This window comes from Nycticebus coucang, chromosome 12 (genome assembly GCF_027406575.1).
Source record: "Nycticebus coucang isolate mNycCou1 chromosome 12, mNycCou1.pri, whole genome shotgun sequence".
Classification (NCBI taxonomy): domain Eukaryota; kingdom Metazoa; phylum Chordata; class Mammalia; order Primates; family Lorisidae; genus Nycticebus; species Nycticebus coucang.
This window is the reverse complement of record NC_069791.1, coordinates 50,198,496-50,224,528: the sequence shown is the minus strand read 5'-3', so window position 1 is coordinate 50,224,528 and position 26,033 is coordinate 50,198,496. Positions and strand designations below refer to the sequence as shown.

At 36.3% G+C, this 26,033-nt stretch overlaps 2 protein-coding genes across 10 annotated transcripts in view; one reads left to right on the top strand and one right to left on the bottom strand.

The window, feature by feature from the left end:
- Positions 1 to 370: 370 nt before the first annotated feature.
- Positions 371 to 15,728, top strand: KLRF1 (killer cell lectin like receptor F1). 7 transcript variants are annotated; one of them, XM_053557146.1, is made up of 7 exons: positions 583 to 662; positions 5,596 to 5,734; positions 7,499 to 7,597; positions 8,429 to 8,581; positions 12,001 to 12,140; positions 12,492 to 12,604; positions 15,384 to 15,728. In XM_053557146.1, the coding sequence occupies exons 2-7, from the start codon at positions 5,707 to 5,709 to the stop codon at positions 15,490 to 15,492; spliced, it is 642 nt and encodes a 213-aa protein (XP_053413121.1). In that variant the 5' UTR covers positions 583 to 662; positions 5,596 to 5,706; the 3' UTR covers positions 15,493 to 15,728. The 7 variants fall into 7 exon arrangements, 5 of the variants coding, with proteins under 5 accessions (XP_053413124.1, XP_053413122.1, XP_053413119.1 ...); XR_008373404.1 differs by lacking the exons at positions 5,596 to 5,734; positions 12,492 to 12,604; positions 15,384 to 15,728 and adding exons at positions 11,599 to 11,671; positions 11,811 to 11,915 and having other exon boundaries at positions 371 to 662; positions 12,001 to 12,031; XM_053557144.1 differs by lacking the exon at positions 5,596 to 5,734 and having other exon boundaries at positions 463 to 662.
- CLEC2B (C-type lectin domain family 2 member B) overlaps positions 13,105 to 26,033 on the bottom strand; it is a 28,395-nt gene continuing 15,466 nt past the window's right edge. For 2 of the 3 annotated variants that reach the window (XM_053557150.1, XM_053557151.1), the window contains 2 exons: positions 25,006 to 25,109; positions 19,507 to 23,779 (listed from right to left, as the gene is read on the bottom strand). In XM_053557150.1, the coding sequence (XP_053413125.1) occupies positions 23,662 to 23,779; positions 25,006 to 25,109 (222 nt within the window). In that variant the 3' untranslated portion in view covers positions 19,507 to 23,661. Of the gene's footprint in view, positions 14,045 to 19,506; positions 23,780 to 25,005; positions 25,110 to 26,033 lie in introns of those variants that run through there. The other variant, XM_053557152.1, reaches the window with a different exon arrangement.

Below are 26,033 nucleotides of genomic sequence, written 5' to 3'. Positions count from 1 at the left end.
ATTATTTGTATTTAGGATAAATTCTTAGAATGTGAAGAAATTGTCAGTATTTCTATTTCCTCTTCATATTATATTATTAAATTATTATCATGATCTATGGTCAATTTTTTAGGATACAGACATAATTGAATTGTTAGGTAATTGAAAGTTATTATATTAGATTAAATATCAATATATTAGGGCATACAATTCAAAATTTATGTAGTTATGGTACAACAAAAGACAACTACATAATGTTTACCCAAACTCTGAAAAGGGGCATAATTTTTATTTCCCTGACTTCAGGGACATATCAGGATAAATTTTTAAAACATTCAATAAAATATTCAATGCAATATGTAGTGGAGAGTTGAGAAATAATGTGTTAACTAGGTCATGGAAAATAGACTTTAAAAAAAATACACATTTCCTCTGAGGTTTTCACCTATACATGAAACTGTGAACCCTTATATGTACAATGAAAAGATAATCTGAGGAGAATCTCTGACGAGCTGCGGCTTTATGATTCTTTTCTCATTTCATATCATACTTACTAAAGCAAAACATACACATATACACACACATTCTCACACTGAAGATGCAAGATGAGGAAAGATACATGACATTGTATGTGCAACCGAGGAAAAGGAGCTCCGTGCAGACATCCCAACTTACCTTCAAAGGTATGAAATTTAGTTTTCTTTTTCAATTGGTATGGATTCATACAGTAGTTTCCAATATTCTGATATATTGTATTCTTGTACTGTTTCTCTCCCTCTTTTTTTTCTTTCTTTCTTTTTTTTTTTTTTTTTTTTGAGACATAGTCTCACTCTGTTGTGCAGGCTAGCATGCCATGGCAAGTCAGCCTAGCTCACAGCAACCTCAGACTCCTGGGTTTGAGCAATCCTCCTGCCTCAGCCTCCCAAGTAGCTGGGAGGAGGATATCATGCCTGGCTAATTTTTCTATTTTTAGTAGAGACAGGATCTCACTTTTGCTCAGGCTGGTCTTAAACTCCTGAGCTCGAGCAATCTACCTGCCTCAGCCTCCCAGAATGCTAGGATTAGCAGGCATGAGCCACTGCACCCAGCCAACTGTTTTTTTTTTGTTGTTGTTGTTTTTAATGCTTCTTTCTATATCTCTGTTTGTCTCTTTCCCCTGTTCTCCACCCACCTCTGTCTCATTTTTCAATCTGGCACTACCACTTATTTGCAGTATTTTGTTTGGTACAATTGCTTATGGATATTCTCTCAGGAAATATAGTCAACTAAAATTAATAAAGGCTAGGTGTGGTGTCTCACGCCTGTAATGCTAGCACTTTGGGAGGCCGAAGTAGGCCGAAGTAGCCAGAATGAGACCTCTTCTCTAAAAATAGCCGGGTGTTATGGCAGGTGCCTGTAGTCTCAGCTACTTGGCAGGCCGAGGCAAGAGAATCACTTAAGCTCAGGAGTTTGAGGTTGCTGTGAGCTGTAACGCTATGGCACATTACGGAGGGTGACAAAGTAAAACTCCATCTCAAAATAAATAAATTAATAATTTAAAATTAATGACTGTTTGGTGCCAGTCATTCACCCCCCATCATTCACAAAATATGGCATTTTAATGCTAATTTTTAATTCAACCTGTCAAAAATGTCAAAATAGATTTTTCACCTGTTTGACTCAGAACAAAGTTTGTATACTAACAACCCACTTTTAACTTAGGACTTCAAGTATACCTTCCATCTGTGATTCAAATACAGCCTGCCACTTTGATGTGATTTGGCAAAAGGAAATAAACAGAAATGAAAGAGGCAAATAATCAGTGTTATAGAGACTCTATGTCCCATGCTATTGCTTTCTAAATAGTTCTTTTTTATCTTATTTCTGGATTTTTGTTGAGGTAGTACCACTCAGAATACACTTCCCAACTTTTCTACCCATGGGAAGTTTACTTTGGAGTTCTTCCTCAAGTATCATCCAGATCATTAAAAATCCATTACTTTCGCTAGAGAAATATTTGCTTATACTATTTTCATTTCTTCCACCGACCTTTTATTATAGCACTCATATCAAAGTGACTCATCTCAGAGTTACAGATGTTCCTATCTATAAAAGATGTACTGCCACTTTCATGTGGATTTTTACAGATTCTCACATTTTCAAAAGTCCTTCATTCACTTCTTACCGTCATCAGTTTTTATTTTATTTTGGGAACCAGTGATATTAAAGCTGAATAGGCTGAGCACAGTGGCTCACGTCATGATCCCCACCTTTTGGGAAACTGAGGCAAGCAGATCCCTTGAGGCCAGGAGTTTGAGATCAACCTGGCAAGATTCTGTCTCTAAACTAAAAAAAAATAAAAAAATAAAAATACTAACTAAGCATAGTGGAGTCCAACTCCTGGAAGGCTGACGGAGGATGATTGCTTGAGCACAAGATTGCAAGGTTGGAGAACCTATCTCTAAAAAAGAAAAACAAAGACCTGGGAGACCATAAAATACAAAATCTTCTCTGTGTAGACTTTTTTTTCACACTCTTTTAGATGTTTCTCTGAAGCCAACATGTGTAGATTTGCAGTTACCAGATATTTAAGTGACACATGCTAATATTCATATATTGTACCTTTTGCTAATATGCAGAAAAGCTTGAAGTAAGACATGTTTCATGTGAGTTAGATTGACAGTTTGAGCCTTTTGATTATAAAGGGAGTTTCACTTAATTTTGTGATTATATATTTGTTCCCATATGTTGAAAATCTTGGTTGCCAATGATAGTAACAAATTACATAATTGTTCTATTCTACTACTATATGTCTATATCTAGATATAGCAGTTAAGACTCATTGTATAGAACACATTACTAATAATATAATTACTTTAAATGTTTTTACAGATCGTTTTATCCTTAGTATATATTCCACTGGGCAAGTAGAGTTAAATTATGTTTTACAATCACTTGAAATGATTCCTTTCCCTACAGGGAAACCATTAATAATACCTAATTAGGTTCTTCTTCTTCCATTTTCATTTAATTTTCATGGATTAGTTTTTTCACTTTGGTTTAACTTATTTCATAATTATATAAAACATTCATATGTTTTCAAAGTCAAAACTATATAAGAAGGTACTTTTAGAGAAACTCACATTCCATAAATCCAGCTCCCATCTGGTTCCTTCCACCCTATCCTCTCTCTTTCCCTACTAGAAAAAGAAATATTTACATATATTGAAAATATATAAAAATATTATGTATATATAGATCTGTGTGTATCACTTAGAAATAATATCCTGTAGATTACTCTATAGTAGCTCAAAGAGATACACTTCTACCCTATATACAAGGGCTGTCTGGAAGGTCTACAGCCATGTAAAAAGAAAAATGTATTTTAACAATGGCTACTTTCATGTAGCTGAATATTTCTTGATTATGTGGCCATATTTTAATTTATTCTACCAGTCACCTACATTATTGATGGACATTTATGATTTCATGTTTTTCATATTATATTCCTATTATAAATAGTGTTACAATGAATAACCTTGCACATATACATTTTCTTATATTACCAATATGTCATCAGGGTAGACTTCTAGAAGAGAAACTTCTGGGTAACAAGGTATTGCCTATATACTTTTGGCAATATCTTTTCATAAGATTATATCATTTCGTATTCCCATATTTTCAGTACTCAGCTATTCTCATTTCTTTGTTCTAAATAACTTTATAGTAAATTTAGCAGGCTCACTTACCACAAACAGTAAAGACCAAAACCCCATGTAGCTTTTCAGTCTGCTAAGTTACTTCCTAATTTATCAATTACTTAGGGAGAATTTATCATTTTGATACTTAACCTTCTTATCCAAATACATGGTTATATTTTCATTTGCTCAAGTCTGCATTTACATTAGTCTTTAGTTTATTTGTTTCATCTTCCTCGTATTGCTTGGCACCACTTGTTGAGTTTATGTCTAGTCTTCTGTTTTTGTTCGGTTATCTATCCATAAGCAATGCCTTCCTCTCAGCTATGTTCTTTAAAAATGTTACCGGATAAGTGTGATGAAAATGTGTCAAACGTAAGAAACCTATTGCAAGGGAATACTATGTAAGTAATAGTCTCCAAAGAGTACTAAAAGATGCTTATTTAAAGCTTCTATACCCAGGAAAGTTGAGAGGAAGAAAAAATTTATATTATGAAATAAGAAAAGTTCAATGAATTGGTAAGGCCAATTACTAAGAATGGATCTCCAGGAGGTTGAGAAAATAAGCTTCAGCTAAAAGAGAAATAACTGGCTTACAATTTCAGCTGGGTTTTGGTAAAGAAGCAAAGGGTTGAAAGCAATTGCATGAGTCCCTTTATCTTGTGTAGTGAAAAAAGAACTAACGTTCTTAGAAGGAATTTTCTGCCATTTCTCAGAAATAATAAAAAGTGCTATAAGGATTTCCAAAAAAAAAAAAAGAATGAATGAAAATGTGTCAAACAGTCTATAAAACCAGTGTATGGTGCCCCATGATCGCATTAATGTACACAGCTATGATTTAATATAAAAAAAAGAATATTAAAAAAATAAATAAATAAAAATAATAAAATGTTACTGGATAAATATAGGGAATTGATTTTATTATGTTAATTTTATAACTCCAGGTACTAATTATTTTATTATCGGTGGGATTATATTATTTTTTAGTTGATTCTTTTGGTTTCGCCAAATATATACTCATATTATCCTCAAATAATTTTACTTTCATTGTTCTTTAATTTCAGATTAATAGAGGGTACACATGATTAGGTCATATGGTTTGCTTTTGCAGTCCAAGTTGTAGGTGTATCCATCACAGGGAACTGTGTAATATACTGGTGCGATGTACCTGCTGGGTTACCTCCTTATTTCTAATGTTTCTACCTGGGATTGGTTATCTTGTCTTATTTTATTAGATAATGTCTCCTAAATAATAATGAAGATTTGAGATATCCTTATCTTTATTTTTCTGGACTTTTGTAAAAAACTTCCAGTGTTCCTCAATTAAATAAGATGTTAGCTTGTTAGACATTAAACCATCAGGTTGAACAAGTATTCATCTATTAACTCCTGTTTTGTTTTTAGTATAACAGTGTTGAAGTTTATCAATTTTATTTTTTTCATCTATTACAAGGATGATACATTTTTTCCCCAGCTGTATTAATATATTAATGAATTTCTTACAATTGAGTAATTCTTATATTTCCAGAATAAACCTAACATGGTTGAAATATATTTTGGTTACCAGTTGTATATTTAACATTTTTGTATGGTCGTTCTTATGTCACGACCGCATAAATGATCATGCGAGATACGGATTGACAGTACATGCTGCAAGAGGTGAGGCTAACCATAGGTGCAGGATAGCACTGAGCACTTCTCGCAGAGTCCTTTTATTGAGAAGATACAAAATAGGCAGAAATATTACTAAGCAAAGACATGCAGGGGCTTGGGGAAATGATCTCATTAGGTGCCTCTCTATAGAGTATGTACTCAAGGAAATGATCTTGAAGGGTGGTAAGAAAATGATCTCCAAAATACAAAATGCATTTTTCTCCACTAATCCTTTAAAGAACTGTCATAAAATGCTTAATGTTTAACAATAGCCTTAATACTGCAGGACTGAACTTTGCTCCTCCAGGATTACTAAGTTACTTGGTGGCTTGCCTTCCAAGTCACAAGAGATTTCCAGGCTTGCCAGGAGAATGTCTTATTCTCAGTAATTCCTCAGATGAGTTATGGTATTGGTAACTGTTATAGTAAGTATGATGTTTAATCCTCCATATTCCTAAGACTGCGTTTTACTTTTTAAATTTTGTTTTATTATTTTTATTTTTTAGTAGTAGAAGACTTATGTTTTAATCTTTGTAAGTTAAATTATACCACTTTCTTATAAGGCAAAAATACAGGATAATTAAAATACTTTATTTGCTCCATTGTTCTGAAATTTAGTATGCCTTAAGTGCATGTTATGAAGATCATCCTGTAGTACACAGAAGAAATAATTGATTCTGAGTTGAATTTAAACTGTCTTTAAACCGTTTCTTCTCATATTTTCTGGGAATTACTTTATTCTCTTTTTTTAAAAAAAACAAATATATGACTTTTTAATACATATGCTTTATTTCTTTGCATTTATTGTTTACCATTATTAATATATCAAAAATCATAAATAATATTAGAAATGCAGGACAGTCATTACAGTCATTGTGTGAATTCATGTTCTTTCTTGAAAGGGTTCAAGAACTTCAAATGTAGTTTGTCTATTCTCTCAGGTTCAAAGAGTATTTCAAATATGAATTTCACTATTAATAATTCACCATGTTGACATAACAATAAGAATAATCAATTATGTGGAACAATGCTTATTGATCATACATTAGCATAAAAATTATCCTTGTAAGGACAAACTATTTTGCAAAGTATAGATGTTTTGTATGCAGTATATTATTTATACGATTTCATAAGTCAGTGCCCACCAGATCTAAATCCTTTTTAGTGAGGTTGAGAAAAATAATAAAGTATGAATTCAGGGCACAGCATAAGACTGTCTACTTTCTAATGATAGCAGATCAATGATTAGTAACAGTCTCAATAATCACTCTTACGAACCTGACAATGTAGGTATATGAAAAATAAAACAGTTCTCCTTCTTAAAAAGTTTACCATCTAATAAGAAGCTGAAATAATATTACATGGGTTAGGAAAGAGTTAGGATTTTTTTTACATTAAAATAGCATTATAGGCAAGGTGCATGTTGACTCACGCCTGTAATCCTAGAACACTGGGAGGCCAAGGTGGGCAGATCCCTTGAGCTCAGGAGTTGGAGACTAGCCTGAGCAAGAGTAAAACCCTGTCTCTACTAAAAAATAGAAAAATTAGCTGGGCATTATGTGGGCACCTGTGGTTCTAGCTACTCAGGAAGCTGAGACAGAAGGATGCTCAAGCCTGGGAGTTGGAGTTTATTATAAGCTAGACTGATGCCACAGCACTCTAGCCTGGGTCATCAGAGTGAAACTCTGTCTCCAAAAACAAAATAAAATAAAAATAATAAAATACAATATAGCAGCATACCCACAGCCACATTTCGTTCTAATTCATATTACATCCTTAATAAATGAAACGAATGTGAATAACTTGTGAGTATTATATTAAAGCTCATGACTAATGAGAAAGTGTTTATGTGAATATATATGTGTGCTTTTGTAAATGGATGTGCATGAGTGTGTGGGTGTCTTTAGAGAATTATTATGTGTATAGATTAAAATTCTTTTTTCCACTGATTAATAATTTCAAATAGTAGCAATTTCTTAAGACTTTATGTAACATAGCATAGCTCCTGATCCTAATATTTTATCATTATTAAATAAACTAAATGTATACTTTTTTCTATTTAGCCTTTATGCTTTTGATTGCTTAATATTCTTTAAAACACAAAACTAATTTACAGTCTTACCACTACAATTGCTATGACTTCTGAGAAACTGACTTTTCTAAGCTAATTCTTGTGATTAATGTCTCAGATTCTTCAGCAAGGTTGCACTGGTATAGAACCATACTGGGAATATCTGGAGCAGTAAACGGCATTCTGGCTTTGACTTTGATCTCCCTGATCCTGTTGGGTAAGTTACATGATCTTAATAAATAAAAAATAGAAGTTTACTTTTCTCTTAAGAATCTTTTGATATTTATTCAGTCAGTCTTGATTATATTAGCCAAGATTTAGTAAGGAGCTACTACATGCAAAGCTTTATATTATACTCCACATTTAATATGTAGTCAAATCAGATAAGTAACTTGTTCTTCCTAGTTTAATAGGAAGAAGAGGGTGTGTGTGTGTGTGTGTGTGTGTGTGTGTGTGTGTGTGTGTGTGTGATGTTTGAAATCATTTCTCTGGGTTTCTTAGATACTTGTGAAAAGGTAAAATTTTACTTTTTTTCTTAAATATTTTAATATATTTTATGTAAGGTTGCATTTAATTTACTTAGCTTTTGTCCAAGAAATATTTACTGAATAAATACAATGCTCCAAATTATTACACATTCTCCAACTATTTAGGAAAAAGAATAGTCTTGGTGAAGAATCTCATATTCTAATGGGGAAAACAGATGTGAAGTAAATGTGATCTAGTGTGCTAAATACATCAGAGGGTTTAGCAAACTATTAAGAAAACATGGAAAAAGCCTTTGTATAATACGCCTAGAGCAGAAACTGCTTTATTTACTGTTTTGTCACCAGTTTTAGGGAATGCTCGACACATTCTCCAATATGTGTTCTATAAAAGGATCAATCATGTAACATCTGAAATTATTTTTTGTTAGTAGATAAGAACATTTTTTAAAAATTCTACTTATCCCTTCAATTATATCTTGTTTTCTTAGTAAATGTTAGACAGGAAGCAAAACAGCATCAAGAAGATACTTACCTAACCATAAAATAATCCTGTATTCAAGTTTCTCAGGGAATACTGCTAAAATGCCAGAAAGGAAGCATCTCAGATACCACCCAGTATGAAGACACTGGAAACCTGAAAGTGAATGACACAAGAGGAAATGTGAGCAATAAAGACACAGGCCACTGTCTTTCAGGAACTACAGACCAGACAGGTATGTCCCAAGGCCTTGGCCTGTATTACCTTTAATCTTTTAGATTTTCTATATTTAAAAATCCTGTTGAATAGGTATGCAATAGATTACATTAACAAATAAAGGTTTGACATAAATGTACTTTTTATCTAAAACTTGATTCAAATATTTTTTATTTTTTGCAATGGGAGAAGAATTGTAAATCATAACAAAAGAAATAGGTTCTGCCCTCCAGGAATTTAAAATCAAGTTCAAACATGTAAATATGGAAAGTTAATTATTATTTAAAAGCTATATGTAAATAACCATTCTTATTGGTCATTAATTTTTTTCTGAAATACAGAATGGATAAAAGTCATTATATCTAATAAATTATCCCTTGTGACTTTAAGTTGAGATTTTTAACCTTAGAAATTCCAGTCAGAGATTTTTGAAAACATTACCTTCTACGTTCAATTTTTTTAGTTCAACATTTTAATATTTAATTCTTTGAACATTTTGAGATTTATTGCATGATATCTTATAATTTACATGATATATTATTTATCAAATAATTTTTCTCTAATATACTAGTTTGTGCTGCCCTTTTTATCATATATGAAAATTTCTTATATTCTGTAGTGTACTTATTGACAGTCTTCTTTTGGATTATTTATTTTACATTTTAAGTCTAAAACCAATTGAAATATTGTAATATTTTAGCTTTACCATGTATTTTATTGTCTGACGATCTGTAATGTCTGTCATGAGCAATGACACCTATCATAATGCAAAGGTGAGGCAGCTTTGTCAGGTAAACATGAAATTGTATACATGCCATTCGATGTTCATTAAAGCAGATCTAAGTACTGTGTATTAAACTGTAAGAGATTTACTCCTTTTTATTCTTCTTTTTAAATGTAGGTAAAATTCACAAATAAAGTTAAACATTTAAAAGTATACAATTTGACCAGGCAAGGGGGCTCATGCCTCTAATCTTAGCACTCTGGGAGGCCGAGGTGGGAGGATTCCTTGAGCTCAGGGGTTTGAGAGTAGCCTGAGCAAAGTGAGACCCACCTCTACTAAAACAGAAAAAAATATATATTAGCAGGGTGTTGCGAGGTGCCTGTAGTCCCAGCTACTTGGAAGGCTGAGGCAGGATTACTTGAACCCAGGAGTTCGAGGTTGCTGTGAACCACCATGACACCATGGCACTCTAGCCTGTGCAACAGAGTGAGACTCTGTCTCAAAAATAAAAATAGAGAAGTAAAAGTATACAATTTTATATTGTTAGAACATCGGAATGTTGTGCAATTCCCACATCTATTTAGTTGCAAAACATTTTCCTGACCTCAAAAATAAACTGCATGAATACTCTTCCTCCTGGCCTCTGACAACCACCCATCTGTTTTCTGTCTGCATGTTCTGCATTTTCATAAAATGGAATCATAAAATATTTGGCCTTTTGTATTTGGCTTCTTTCCCTAAGCACAATGTTTTCCAATGCATCCACATTGCGTTTTATTCCTTTTTATGTATGAATAATGTTCCATTGTGTGTGTATATAATTATATATAACGTGTGTGTATACATATGCACCCACACACCATAATTTGTTATATATTCATCTGTTCCTGGACACTGGCTTGTTTTTATTTTTTGCTATTGTGATTGATAGTGGTTAAAATTATTTGTGTACAACTATTTGTTTGAGTACCAATTTTCAATTCTCTCAGGTATACAAGGAGAGGAATTTCTGGGTCATGTGATACTTTTTAAAGAATCACTAAACTGTTTTACACAGCAGCCACACCATTCTGCATTGCCAGCATGACCATATGAGGGTTTCAATTTTTTTTTTTTTTTTTTGCAGTTTTTGGCTGGGGCTGGGTTTGAACCTGCCACCTCCAGCATATGGGGCCAGTGCCCTACTCCTTTGAGCCACAGGTGCTGCCCAAGGGTTTCAATTTTTAGCTTTTTGAAGAACCTCCTAGGAATTGGAATTTGGAATTCCAATTGGAATTTGTTAGGAATTGGAACAACAGAGTCAATAAGTTATAGTCTACCTTAAAACAAGTAAAAGAGTGAAATTAGAATTTCCCTAACACAAAGAAGTGATAAATGCTTGAGGTGATGGGTACCCCCATTATCCATATTTGATTATTACACATTGTATGCCTTTCTATATCAAAACATAACATGTATCCCATAAATATATACAACTATTATGTACCCATAATAATTTTTTTCAAAAACCAGACACAAAATGGGATCATACTATATGATCTCATTTATATGAAAGATCCATCATAGTCAAATCTATAGAGACAGAAATTAGACTAGTGGTTGCCAGCACTGGGAAATCGGAGGATAGATAGTGAGTGCTTAATGCTTATGAGGTTTCATTTAGCAGCTATGAAAATGTTTTGGAATTAGATAGTAGTGATAGTTGTACAACATTGAGGATGTATTAAAAACCACTGTATTTACACTTTAAAATAGGTAAAATAGTGAATTTCATGTTAGATGAATTTTATTATACCTCAAAGAAAAAAAAGAAAGATTATAATGGTCCACATGTTAAAATAGTTGTATTTGCCTGCTTGTGTACTTTTTCCTATATACCTCACTTTTTTTGAGTTTTATGCCAAAAATGTCAGTATTTTCCAATGAGAAGACCTAAACTTAATTTTGTTGATTTTGTTTTTTTTTTTTTAGACATAATTTTATTTTGTCACCCTCAGTAGAGTGCCATGGCATCACAGCTCACAGCAACCTCAAACTGTTGGGCTTAAGCAATTCTCTTGACTCAGCCTCCCACTAGCTGGGACTACAGGTGTCCACCACATCCCCCGGATATTTTTTGTTGTCATTGTTGTTTAGCTGGGTGGGCCGGGTTCAAACCCACCAGCCTGGGTTTATGTGACCGGTGCCATAACCACTGTGCTATAGGCACCGAGCCTAAACTTAATTTTCATTTAGAAAAGATAAAGGACCTGGTGTTCTAGAAATTAAAAAGATGTTGAAACTAAATTGTTACTAATCTTGATATTATTTAGCACCAAGAGGGAGAAGAGGATACAGACATAAAACTATAAGGAGTTTCTAGAAGTTTTAGTGGATAAATTTTAAGTAAGTGCTATAGAAATATTTTACCTAAAATATCAAACAGCATTAATATAACATGTTTTAATTTGTTAATATTAGTCAATCGATCAACTAGATCTTGGCATAAAAAATCCCTTTATGTCTAGGTTTTGCTTCTTCTTAGGAAATTATCTGAAATTACTATGAATTATCGTTTGTGTTTTGACTACCTTCTGAACACTTTGCTGTGAGTGATTATATTATGACTTCACTCTTCTTCATGCAATATGTAAGTATTGCCCTCACTGCCAATTTACAGAAATGCATATGCATAAGTAATTTAATTTTATTTTGTTTTTTCCATATCTTTATAGTACTATGTCCATCAGAGTGGCTCAAATATCATGGGAAGTGTTATTGGTTCTCTGCTGAGATGAAAAATTGGAATGACAGTTACATGTATTGTTTGGGAAGAAAATCTCATTTACTTATCATACAGGACCAACCTGAAATGGTAATTGGTTTAGTATCGTGGTTATGCCATTAACATCTTTGTAGTTAAAAATGGATTTTCTCAATTATCTTCCCATCCTTGCGTGAAACCATCGTTTATCTTGATTGCTGAGTTGAGGGCAACTGATTTAATTTTGTGCTAGAAGTAAGTGCCTCACTTCTCTCATGACAGACCTGGCTTTTGCATACTATATATATTGTATGTATAATGAGTGTATAATTAAGGTATAAATTGATTAGTATAAGAATCATCCAAAATGTTAGTTTTTCAATAAAATTCTAAAACATTTTTTAGTGTGTCTGAATTATGAATATATTCTATTCATTTTGTTACTCATTATCTACTCTTTAGGCTTTTATACAGAAAAACCTGAGACAATCAAACTACATGTGGATTGGCCTTAACTTAACCTCCACAAAGGGGACATGGACTTGGGTGGATGGTTCTGCATTGGATACAAAGATGTGAGTCATTCCTAAGAGGCAACCTGATTGTCTATCGTAGAATATGTTTTCAGAAAATACCTCTGTTCATCCAATTTAACTCTGAAATAGTACTTGGTAATAAGAACTCAAAAAAATGAAAATTAATATTCATGGGAGTAATGATGAATATTAATTTGGCTTTCAAAGCAAAAGGATTTGAAGAATAATGGTTACCTAATGTTTAAAAATTACTCATAACTCGGGGCGGCGCCTGTGGCTCAGTGAGTAGGGCGCCGGCCCCATATGCCGAGGGTGGTGGGTTCAAACCCAGCCCCGGCCAAACTGCAACAAAAAAATAGGCAGGTGTTGTGGCGGGCGCCTGTAGTCCCAGCTACTCAGGAGGCTGAGGCAAGAGAATCGCTTAAGCCCAGGAGTTGGAGGTTGCTGTGAGCTGTGTGATGCCACGGCACTCTACCAAGGGCCATAAAGTGAGACTCTGTCTCTACAAAAAAAAAAAAAAAAAATTACTCATAACTCATACAGGCGGCACCCATAGCTCAGTGGGTAGGCACCAGCCACATACACCGAGGCTGGCAGGTTCAAATCCAGCCTGGGTCAGCTAAAGCAACAAAGACAACTGCAACAGAAAAATAGCCAGGTGTTGTGGTGGGTGCCTATAGTCCCAGCTACTGGGGAAGCTGAGGCAAGAGAATCACTTAAGCCCAAGAGTTGGAGGTTGCTGTGAGCTATGACGCCACGGCACTCTACCCAGGGTAACAGCTTGAGACTCTGTCTCAGAAAAAGAAAAAAATTACTCATAACTTATACGGAAAAGTGAACTGAACCAATGTAAACTTCTGTTATATTTTCAAAGTTCCCAATGCTTACTTTACCCATGTTTAGTAATGGAAAAAAAATGTAAATGTTTTTGTGTTGTATGATTATCATAAGTTAAAAGATGATAGAACAAAATAACCCAAAATTCTCTCAACAGTTGTATGAGACTATTGAGGATTTTAAAAAATCTCATTAACATTTTTTGTGTGCTTTATTTTATAATCCAACATTAATGAGAAATACAAATAGCAAAACAGGTCAATTCAAAATCTTATTCCAATGTCAGTAGGGAAAATGAAGTTCTCCAAAGATGGCCATATTTTTATCCCCAAACCCTAAGAATGTGTTATCTCATATGGCAAACAAGATATTGCAGGTATGATTAAGTTAATATTCTTGAAGGAGGAATATTATCATGGATTATCTGGGTGAGCCCAACTAAATCATAATGGTCCTTATAAGAGGGAGGAAATAAGGTCAGAGTCAGAGAAGATAAGAGGAACACAGAGGTTCACATGATGTGACTGTGAGCCGAGGGGTGCAGGCAGCCTCAGATTCTCCCCTAGTGCACTCAGAAGGCAGCTCTGCCGACACCTTGACTTTAGCCCTGTAAAACCAATTTTGAATTTCTGATATCCGAAACTGTAAGAAAATAAATTTGCGTTATTTTAGGACACTAAATTTATGGTAATTTGTTACACTAGCAAAAGGAAACACATTCATTATCCTAACCAGCTGAATTATGCTATTGGGTTGTTTTCCTTTTACTCTTTCTTCATCATTAAATATTATGTATTTTCTTTCATACTAAATTCAATTAATCAAAGGAAATGAATCAAAACATTATTTGGAATAAATTCTAAAATTATGCCTGTGTGCCACCTGAGGGCCAGCTGCCTATGAAGTTGTTAATCTTGGTTTTGTCCTCACACTGTTTCCATTCAACATTACCTTTAAGACTGAGTTTCGTCTGGGCATTTTTGCCCAATATATATTCATTACAAAATTCAACTACGAATTTGAACAAAGTCTATTTTCCAAAATGAAAATTCAGTACTTATTTGCCCCCATCAATTTGGCAACTTTTTTTGAGACAGAGTCTCACTATGTCACCCTCCATAAAGTCTATGGCATCACAGTTCACAGCAACTTCAAACTTTTGGGCTTAAGCAATTCTCTTGCCTTAGCCGCCCAAGTAGCTGGGACTACAGGTGCCCACCACAACACCCAGCTATTTGTTGTTGTTGTTGTTATTGTTGTTGTTGTTGTCATTGTTGTTCAGCAGGCCAGGGCCAGGTTCGAACCCGTCAGCCCCAGTGTATGTGGCTGGTGCCGTAACCACTGAACTACAGACACAAAGCCCAATTTGGAAACTTTGAAGGTCATGTGTACCTTTTCCAATATTCTTTCTTGAACTTTTTTCACAGTTCAAATTCCTCACAGAATAAATTAGTAACACTACAGTACTTTATAGATTGCCTTATTACTGGATTTAACATATTTAGAAGTAAACAATACAGTAAAAATACAATTTATTATTTAGCACTTACATGGGTCAGTTTGTCTATTGTGTTCTGTACAAACTTCAATTAATGTACTCTTGTAATAATATGATGAAGTAAATACCACATATTATCATCACCGCTGTACATTTAGACACAAGAAGTCAAGAGAGGTTGTTAAATGAGCCTCCCAAGTGGACTTAATATTATTTTTTAGTCTAAGTGAACCACAGGGGTAATAGAAATAATACTAGAATGAGAACCTGGAGGGAAATTGATTCTTAGCTCAGTTATTTGAGGATATACCCAGGGAACACTGTTCAAATCGCTGATAATAAGTTATAGAAAAATTGTAATGGTTAGTCAGTCAAGGTATTTGATGTTTTTTTGAAATTTTAAATTACCTTTTTATTAGCTGAAACACTAATGGATGCCTTTCACAACAATGATTAACAATGAATTTATTCTCCCTTCCCTAGATTCCTCATAAAGGGACCGGCTAAAGAAAACAGTTGTGCTGCCATTAAGGAAAGCAAAATGTACTCTGAAACATGCAGCAGTGTTTTCAAATGGATCTGCCAGTACTAGTTTAATAAAATTGATAATGAAATAATAATGACTGTTTGGGCCTATCAGCTTGTAATATAAATCTCCAGTAATAAGATTTAACATGAGATTAAACACTAAAATCTCTCTTCTCTGTTCCTTCCATCATCTATACTGGTCCTAAGCACAGAGTAACACATATTAACAAACTCAAGTGTTCCCTTCAGTTACTTGTGTGTGTGTGGTAATGTAATACAATGTGAACTCGTGTAATTATATCCAGCATTTTTATTCATTGTTTGTTTTATGCCAGATGTGATCATATCACGCCTGCTTTACTGTATCTTGCCTCTTTTATTCTCAGCAATATCCTAAGCAAATTTCATATAGTTCTAAGTGTTGATTTATGGTGTGGGTTTATATATTTTTCACCCTTTCATTGTTGAACATTAACTTTGTTTCCAGGTTTTTGCTACTATGTACTCTGCTACAATAAGAATCATGAATAAACTGTTAAATAGTAGCAATTTTATTTCTATGATATAAGCAGTAACTGTATGGGCTAAAAAGTGTTAAAGCATGCTGTTTGTTTTAGATTTTATCTGATTTTTATATGTTCCATTTTTTTACCTATATTTAGAAACTGACAAACTTACAAGAAGACACCAGGTACAGAAAAAGACCATAGTTTATTTTTCAAACCTCTTGAGAATTCATTGTAATACATTTCATTACAAAACATCAAGTAGAATCGGATACTTTAATGTGTAATTAAAAAGCTCCTACACAACCACAATACAATTATCAGAATCAGTATATTAACACTGACACTGAGTTATCATATAAGTCTTAGACTTCCTTGCAAGTTTTCCAAATGACAAACTAACACTCTTTAGAGAAAAGCCTCCAGCTCAGAATCAGCATCTATGATACCAGAATGTTCCCTCCAAGTTCTTGGTCTGGAAATCAAAGAATGCATTCATGGAACACAAGTAAACAAAAGCAAAGGATTTTATTATAGATTTATAAAAGGTAAGAGGTGCAGCAAAGGGGTCCCAAGTGGGTTGCCACTTTTATTTTTTTTTCTAAGAGTTTGTATGTTTTCTTATACATTCCCTTTTCCTGATTGGCTCTTTCTATATGTAAAGTAAGGATTTTATATTGTACCAATCACTGTACTTGCTCCTAATGTGCCTGATATAGGAATGCATAGTTTCTAGCTGACCCCTCACTATTTCCGTGGTTGACTCTTTCTGTATTCAACAAGGATTCTATATGGTACCAGTCATAACTAAAATCAAATGTTATAAATACCTCTTAGTATTAGTAGATACCTTCTTAGGTTGGATTGAAGCCCTTCCTGCTACAAACAAAAGGGCTACCACTATTTCCTCTATCATACTCCAAGACATTATTCCCCGCTTTGGAATCTCCTGTTCTTTACAGTCCAACTATGGACCTGAATTCACCTCCACCATTTCTCAAACCTTAACCAAAGCTTTAGGTATCCCCTGGCATTTCCATATTCCTTTCCATCCTCAATATTCAGGGAAGGTTGAAAGTTCTAAAAGATCCCTAAAATCTATATTAACCAAACTTTCCCTTGAACTTCACTTAGACTGGATCACTCTTCTACCCCTGGCACTTCTATACCTACATTCCCTTCCAAAGAAACCCTCTAACCTCTCTCCTTTTGAATTAATGTTTGGTAGACCCATTCTTCCTCCAGGACTTACAACATCAGATAGCCCATTATCTCCCTCCATCTTACCCTCTCTTCTTCAGTATATCCGACCCCTTTTATGGAAACAAACAGACACACTTCTTCCTATCCCAACACCTTCATTACCCACCTCCTTTCACCCAGGAGATCAAGTTCTAGTAGCTCCTCCTAATCATCCCAAAAAAACCACTTGAGCCAAAATGGCAAGGACCTCAGAGAGTAATTTTATCAACTCCCACCGCAGTAAAATTAGCCTCATTTCCTGGATGGTTTCATATATCTCGCATTAAGCTTTTCCTTAATCCAACTATTACTACAGGTCAACAGATGACACCTAAAAATCTTCCCTCATACTCAGCTCAAGAAACAGGTCCCCTGAAGCTTAAACTCACTCGGATTCCAGAGGTCCAGGAAACCGAAATTAATCCTCCACCTGAGGTCCCAATACACTAAAAGATACATCTCATAAAATTTCAATCATTACCTCCCTTAATACTCACCAATAGACATCTTCATAATAATAATAACTATACTCCTAATGTTACTCTTTAAGGTTAATCCAACCACAATTACTCCACCATAATAATCACAAAACCAAAATACTCTCTATCCCTTTACTCCATGTTCATAAAGTATTCTCTTACCTTCCTAAAATGTCTCTCATAATTTTCTCATTCCTAATAATCTCTCCTAATACTTATGGGTCTCGGTTACAAACCCTCAACGTCTCTCACTCTCTGGCCACTGGGAAGAAACATGGAAATTACACATCGACTCGTGATCTGACACCTGAAAGTCATATCACACCTCTATTGATAAAACATTAACTAGAAAATCAAATCACTCTAATGTATTATTTAATGTTACCATATGTGAATTATTTAAAAGTGATTCATATACCTTAATGTCTTTAGACAAACATTATTATCTAAACTACACCCTCCAAATATATGCTTGCAGTACCCAAAATCCTGCCTCAAAATGTAGCAAAGGATGTGCCTATTGGGGCTATGAATCCATAGCCCCCTGGAAGGTCACCGACACGGATATACAACTATCAACAACTTCTTTTCCATGCCCTTGGCCATACTTTTACAAACTCACCATAACAGTATTAAAACCAAATAACCCTACTTGGCTTAAGGGACAAAAGTGGGAAATAAGAACATATAGGAAATGGGGTCCAGAAAATGCATATTCAGAATTTACAATCACACACAAAAAAAATCTATTCCCCCCCCTTTAACAGATATTATCAAAATCATTAAAACTCATTCTCAAATTTTAAAAGAAATTAGCCAAAAATCAAATCTGAAGTTTCTATCTCTCCACCCTCACACCCCAACTGAATCTTAATCTAACCTATGATTCCATCTTACGAACATACTCACTTTTAAAACATCACCCTAAATATAAACTGGGCTACTGGATTGCATTAAATCTTCAAGGTCTCCTACACACTAAACTTCAAACTGCCCCAGTCATAATTCCTAACTTTTTATCTCTCAACCTTTCAGACTCCACATCTCTTAATTTAACAACTTGCACACATGAACTAAACCTTTTGTACCCTCACTCAATCAAGTCATCCAGTCATACCCTCTTTGCTTCAACTTTACCGACACCACTCCCCTATTGGGCCTAAACCCATCAAAGTGCTCTAATATAGTCACTTTCCCTTTCAAACCAAAAAAGAAGTTACACAGAAAGTGTCATCCTTCCTTCCAGTTTCTCTGCAAAAAAACTATACCCAATTCCCCTGGTCCACATTCAGAGTCTCTGATCTATAGTTATCTTACTACCTAATTTTAAAATTATTACAGAAAATAAATCCATTCCATTGCCTCCTCTTTCTCTCTATCCAACAACCTGTGTAAAATGAACAACCCAAGTTGCCATACTTCCCTTACTAACAATGGTGAAAATCACGGCTAACATAGACACAGGAACAGCTAACATTTACTATTCAATAACTCATTTTATTCAAACTCAACTCTCAAAGTTATCTCAACAGGTACTCAATTAGTACTCCAAACCTACAACAAGAGAAACTGTTCTTTGTGAACGGACTATGCTACTCCGAACCACAAGACTTTCCTAAACACCACTTCTAAACAGCCACCACTAAAAGGACAGTCTGAAAGCAAAAACTTACATCCTCCCAACGAAAAAAATCATAATCGTCCTCTAGTTGGCCAATTGAAACTACGGGCCCCTCTCAGCAGGAAGAAACTACAGAAGAGCGAACTCTATGTCCCCCATTCCAAGGCCAACCCCCTATTTTTAACATTTCAAGAAGGGAGGAATGTTAGGTAATTGCCCCAGAGAAAACCCCTCCCCAGAAAAGCCCCTCCTGCTTTCAAAAGCACCAAATTTAGAGGTTTATTTTGTTGGTGCAGTTGTCATTATTGTTTAGCTGGCCCGGGCTGGTTCAAACCCACCAACTTTGGTGCACGTGGTCGGCACTACAACCACTGTGCTATGGGCACCGAACCCCAAATTTAGAGTTTTGATTTTGGAAAGTTTGTCAAATAACAAAGGCTTAAAACATTTGTTCAAACAGACTGCAAGCCAAAAGAGTTTAAAGGCAATACATAGTCAGCTGGATCACATGTAAATTTCTTCACAAATTCTCTTTTATGAGCTTCATTTAACCTGCACAGACAATCTACAAACATTCTAAACTTTAACTTTTGACCTCTTTCATTTTCTTAAATAATCATTCTGTTTCAGGACAAAGTTTACCACACAAGATTCTTTTCTTATACAATGCTATTTTTCTTTATGTATAATTTCTCTTACTCTCAAAAACCGACTTTTCACAAAATAGGATCACAGTTTACTATAAAGTTAATTATTCACTTGGCTAAACTGATAATCACAAGGTTTAAAAGGCAAGAATCATATTCTTTGACAAAAACTCAGTTTCCCCAACAATTTAAACAACCAAATTATTACATTTTACAAATGAGAGACATTTTATGAAATGTAAAATTAATGGAGGATTTTCCCACTCAAGGCTGGACAGGGAACCCCTATTTTTCAGGCTCAGGTGAGCTCAGAAATCAGACCCCCATCTCTAGGCACAAATCGGCTGCACCCTGCAGGCCACACCCTCTGAGGAAGGTCATGAACAAAGCAGCCTGAAATGTTTTGGATGGCCCCACCCTGTGTAGGGAGCACACACTCTGACCCCTCCCTAGACAAAAAATGTAAAGACCTAATAACCTTGCCCAAGGTGAGGAACTGCATTCATTTATTTGTTAAAACATACATTCGGTTTGTAAAGGTGTTTTTCCATCAACAAATTCTGGCCAAAATATCTCTCAGGGCCAATTATTTACCCCTAGACAAAGGACCCATACAAGAGACCTCCCCAGTGGCAGAGGCTGTTCACCTTGGAGACCTGCTGTAGACACAGGTATGGCGTGGTCTGGCGTGAGATTTATACCCTCTCCCCCAGATTTTCAAGAGCCATCCAGAGCTCACCAGACTGCCGGAGCCCCAGCATTTTCCAAGGCACGGCCCCTCTCTTGGAGCAAACCCCTTCCAGGGCACCCTGCCCTTCACACAAAAAGAGAAGTCTCCTCAGGGCTCCTGATGGCTTCTCTAGGATCAGTCACGTTACTGCATCAGATGCCTCACAGTGCCCATCTCCACCACTCCAGGGATCTGAACCTGACTCCCTTTCAATTGGCTGAGGGCAAAAGAGGCCATTGCCCATCCCTTCACAACAGTGCTCACCCATCTCTCAGGACCAACTGACCCATGTTCAACTGCTGTTCACATGGAACCTTTCTCTACCATGCCAATAGATCTGGCACTCTCCACTCCCTCTGTATACCCCTCCATCCAAGAAAATCCCATTTTATCACTGGTCTGTGGTCTGTGGGCCAAATTCTCGAATCCCGGAGACATAGGACTCAGTCATGAAATTCCAGTAACAAAACCATAACACAGTCATCCTTTCTGATGTCTTTTCATTTTCCCCCTAAGTTTCACATGGCCATGTGGCTGCCAAGGACAAGACTTATGTCCAACACAGAAAGCAGAAAACCTGGAATATCCGGTTTCTCTCAGAATAGCCAGGAAGCAAAGTTGGAGCAGGGAAGAAAGGGCCACTCACATTATCGTTTTGCCCTGTGAAGGTGGGGGGCATGAAACCCCACCTATTGTTGTCTGTCTCAGTCAGCCTCCGAGTACTCACATGCACACAATTCCAACCCATTTCTTAACCTGGGAAGCCTCGATTTCCCACTCAAGCTGCCACTTAGCCATAGGAGGTGAACCAACACTCGCGTAGGCCCTGTGCGGGGAGGTCTGACTCACCCTTGGAGTTCAACCCAGTCATACCACATCCACACATTCTCATACACCTCTCAACAGACCTGCCCTTGATCTAACACCCCAGAGGTTGATTAGACACCCACTTCCACCCAAATTGATCATACCTTGCCTTAGACATCTCCCTGCGCAGGTACCAGTTCCTGCATGCCAGTTCCTCCTGGTGTTTGACTCCTTGAAGACCCACCAAGAGGGTCCTTTATCTGCCCAGACAAGACATCCACACAGGGAGGCCAAGCTGCCTCCCTGGCGCCCTCAGTGGTTCACATTGCCCAGGCAGATCAAGGGTCCCCCACGTGGGTGTCCAGAGGATTGACAGCAACTACCAGGTGAATCTGAGCCTGTTCTCTCCTTGTTTGGTCTCACTTCCTGGTCAGGGAACCAAAAATGTTGCAGGAAGGTGAGACCCAATAGAGAGAAAAAGCATCCAAACACCATGTTTATAAGAGGAAGGGCTTTATTCACCGGCTGGGAGCTTACGGCATAGACAATTCCAAATGGCTGCACTCCCCGACTGGCTTGGTCTTTCCCTTTTTATCTCCAGTCAAAATGTTCCAACCCAGGGCAGCGCCTGTGGCTCAAAGGAGTAGGGCACCGGCCCCATCTGCCAGAGGTGGCAGGTTTAAATCCTGCCCCAGCCAAAAACTGAAAAAAAAAAAAAAAAGTTCCAACCCATAGGTACCTTTTTCATTGGCCAGTTTGAATCAAGTGGGAGATGCTGTTCCAGGCCCCCACAGAACTACAGGATTTCACAGAAGTGGAAATTTCCAAGTTCCAGGAAGTTAAGTCTACAAATTCATAAGAGCTGAGTCACCGTGGAGAGGACCCTGCAGGTGTATCCTTGTGGTCTCCTTGAGAAGACCTACTCTCCTAAACCTCACCCTTTTCGGGTATCCTCTCTCACAAGGATTGGGACAGAGGTGATGCTATTGCTAGATCAAACTTTAACATTAAATGAGAAGCATGAAGTTTTAGGCGAGGCTAGAAAGTGGGATGATTTGTGGCTCATGTACAATACTGATAGCAGTATGTCTTCTGAAGAAAAGGACAGATACCCCAAAAGAAGCCAGGCAATTTCCTTTCAGAATCCTGAATGGGACCCTGAGAAACAAGGCAACTGGTGGCGTAAACATTTTCTAACATGTATCTTAGAAGGTTTATGCCAATCCAGGGAAAAGCCTATGAACTATTCTAAGTTAGCTACCATTTACATAATGAAAGTCCCTTAGCCTTTCTTGAGCACCATAAGAAGGTGGTAAGAAAACACTTAGTTGAGACACCTGACTCCTAAGAGGCCCAAACTATCTTGAAGAATAAGTTTATCATTCAAGCAGCCTCAGACATTAGTAGGAAACTTTAAAAATTGGCTCTAGGCCCTGACCATAATCTGGAAAATCCCCTTAAAACCACCACAATGTTTTTTGTTGTTGTTGTTGTTGTTTTTGAGATAGAGCCTCAAGCTGTTACCCTGGGTAGAGTGCTGTGACATCATAGCTCACAGCAACCTCAACTCCTGGGCTCAAGCGAGTCTCCTGTCTCCGCCTCCCAAGTAGCTGGGACTACAGGCGCCTGCCACAATGCCCGGCTATTTTTTGGTTGCAGCTGTCATTGTTGTTTGGTGGGCCTGGGCTGGATACGAACCCGCCACTCTGGTGTATGTGGCTGGCACCTTAGCCACTTGAGCCATAGGCACTGAGCCCACCACAATGGTCTTTATAATCAAGATCAGGAGGAAAAAAAAAAGAAAAAAGAGAGAGAAAAAAAAAAGGATGCCAACTCTAGGAATTAGCTCTCCAACAGGCAGGCATCATTCAGGGACAGAAGGAAGCCAAAGGAGCTAAGAACAAGTGCTTTCAATGTGGTCAAACTGGCCACTTCAAGAAAGATTGCCCCAGGCAGCACCACCTGCTGGGCAAGGCAGAAGGCTTTTATCCATAATGTGAGGGTGACCACTGGAGGGCACCCTGTCCCCAAAGGTGGAGGCCTACGGGAGCAGTGCGTCTGTCAGCCTCCCAGCTGAACTGAGGGTGCCTGGGGCAATCTCTCATGGCTTCAGCTTCTGTTATCACTACTCAGTAGCCCTGGGTACATCTAATTGTGAAAAGCCAATTAGATCTAATTCACATTCTTTTCCACCTCTTCCATCACCAAGTTAGTACATTGTCTTTTCTGCAAATCCATTTTCTGTCTGCGTAGCATCTAGCTGTTGTAATACCAAGATCATCAAGGTAAGCACATTCTTCACTCCCTCTCACCTTAAACCTGCAATAAAAGAATTAGCCATTATGTGCTTGGGAGTCATGTGATTTCTTCCCTATTCAGTGATGCTTTTCAACAAAAATGCTATCTATTCAAAGACCTGTGACACAATCTTCTCTTGCTAGGATTAAGATACCTATGCTAAATTGGACTGAAAGAGGATCTTTTATAAGAATTTCTAATTGTTAAACTGATATTAGGTCACTTACATGTAATTAGTAGAGCTACCAATTCAAGAAAACCAATGGATCTCAGCTAGGGAAGACTTTGACACTCCCTCCAAGGGACGCTTGGCAATGGAAGAGATATCTGAAGAAATTTTTGATTGCCAAAACTAGAGGTAGGGGTCAGGTGGGATGGATAATTATTATCATCTGGTAAAGCAGTGGTTCTCAACCTTCCTAATGCTGTGATGTATTTTCAGTGTTACAAAGGGGTTGCAACCCACAGGTTGAGAACTGCTGTGGTAGAAGGATGCTACCAGCATCCTACAATGCACAAAAAACTATCCTTTTTCCACAGCAAAGAAATATAAAAATGTCAGCGATGACCAGGTGCGATGGCTCATGCCTGTAATCTTAGCACTGTGGGAGATAGAAGCAGGTGGATTGCTTGAGCTGAGGAGTTCGAGACCAGCCTGAGCAAGAGTGATATGCCATGTCAATTGAAAATAGAAAAACTAGCTGCACGTGGTGGAATATTCCCATAGTCACAGCTACTTGGGAGGCTGAGGCAAGAGGATCTCTTGAGCCCAATAGTTTGAGGTTGCTGTGAGCTATAGGACACCATGGCACTCTACCCAGGGTGAGAGAGTAAGACTCTGTCTCAAAAAAAAAAAAAAAAATGCCAGTAGTATTGCTACTGGGAAACTAAAGCTAAACAGCTAAGTCATTAGGAGAAACCATTTCAGGTATGTATGCAGATTTCTCATATTATAACACTGAAGATGTGAAACCTGGGACAAATTTCATGATAGTGCAATTACAAATAAAACCAAGTAAAAATCAGGCAAAAGTTTAATTTTGGTGTAGCTATATACAAAAACTCAGGTCTTCATGTCCAAAATAAACTAGGAGATCTGCTCCCTTATATCTTAATGTCCAACCTTAATTGTTGACTATTGGAACAAATCTCAACCAATGATACAGTTCCCCACTTCACCTGCTAACACGCAGGTCCTAGTAAAGGTTGCACTATCTAAATTTAAGTCATCTCAGAAAGAAACTCACCCTCTGGTAAATATGGTTCCATTTACCCACTGTCTTGTATGATTTTCTTTCATCTTCAGCCCAATCCAGTGATCAAAAGCACATTTGTACCGAAGAAGAAAAGACTTTAGAGATAAAATTAGTTAATTTCAAACTTTTACTTTTCAGTTGATTTTACAATTTTTTACATGTCCCAGTAAATATCTCTTACTTCGAAAGTTATAATATACAAGGCAACAAATGTTTAATTCCTGACTTCAATAGAAAACAGCTATGGAATTTTTTAAAAGTACTTCTTATTTCTCTACCCTACAATTTTCTTCTTTGTAAAAAAAAAAAAAAAAGATATAGGATATAATTTCTTTAGATTTTCTTTGATTGCAAACTGATAAAAATATTTAATTTGAAAATCTATTTCTCCAGAATTTTCAAACTATTAGCTCCTGGAAAGCCAAGATTTGCAATTGAGTTCTCACATACCATTGCTAATCATCAGCTATGTATAATTGTGCTTTTACATTTCTAGTAAATACCAGTATTTTCAGTTTAATATTATATTTTACTGAGGTTTGAACAGATCTTTACATTCTAGGTGGATTCACAAATAAACTAGACTGATATATAAATACAACTTTGTTTCTTTTCTCAAATAATTTTTCTTTAAGTCTTTCATAATTTCATTTTCTGTCTCTTCCATCATCAAATTAGTACAATTTCTCTCCCCAAACTGCATGCATAAATGCAAACACACACGCCTCTCACATATCCAATTCTCATCTTGGGGTTTGTGCCTGAGATTTAATTGGGGTTGGCCTTGACGTCCTACACCTGAACTATGTTCCTGTCTCAGGAACGTTGTTTGTGTTAGGATCAAAAGTAATGCAGTGATAAAAGTAAGAAGTAAATCAATGCAATTAAGATAGTTAGTTAAAGAAATAGTTTGGTTAGAAAATGCAAGCCCAACAAGAACTATGACACAAGGGTTTAACATTCCCTTTCTCCCATTCTCCCCTTAATGTTAATTTCAAACTTTTACTTTTCAGTTTTCA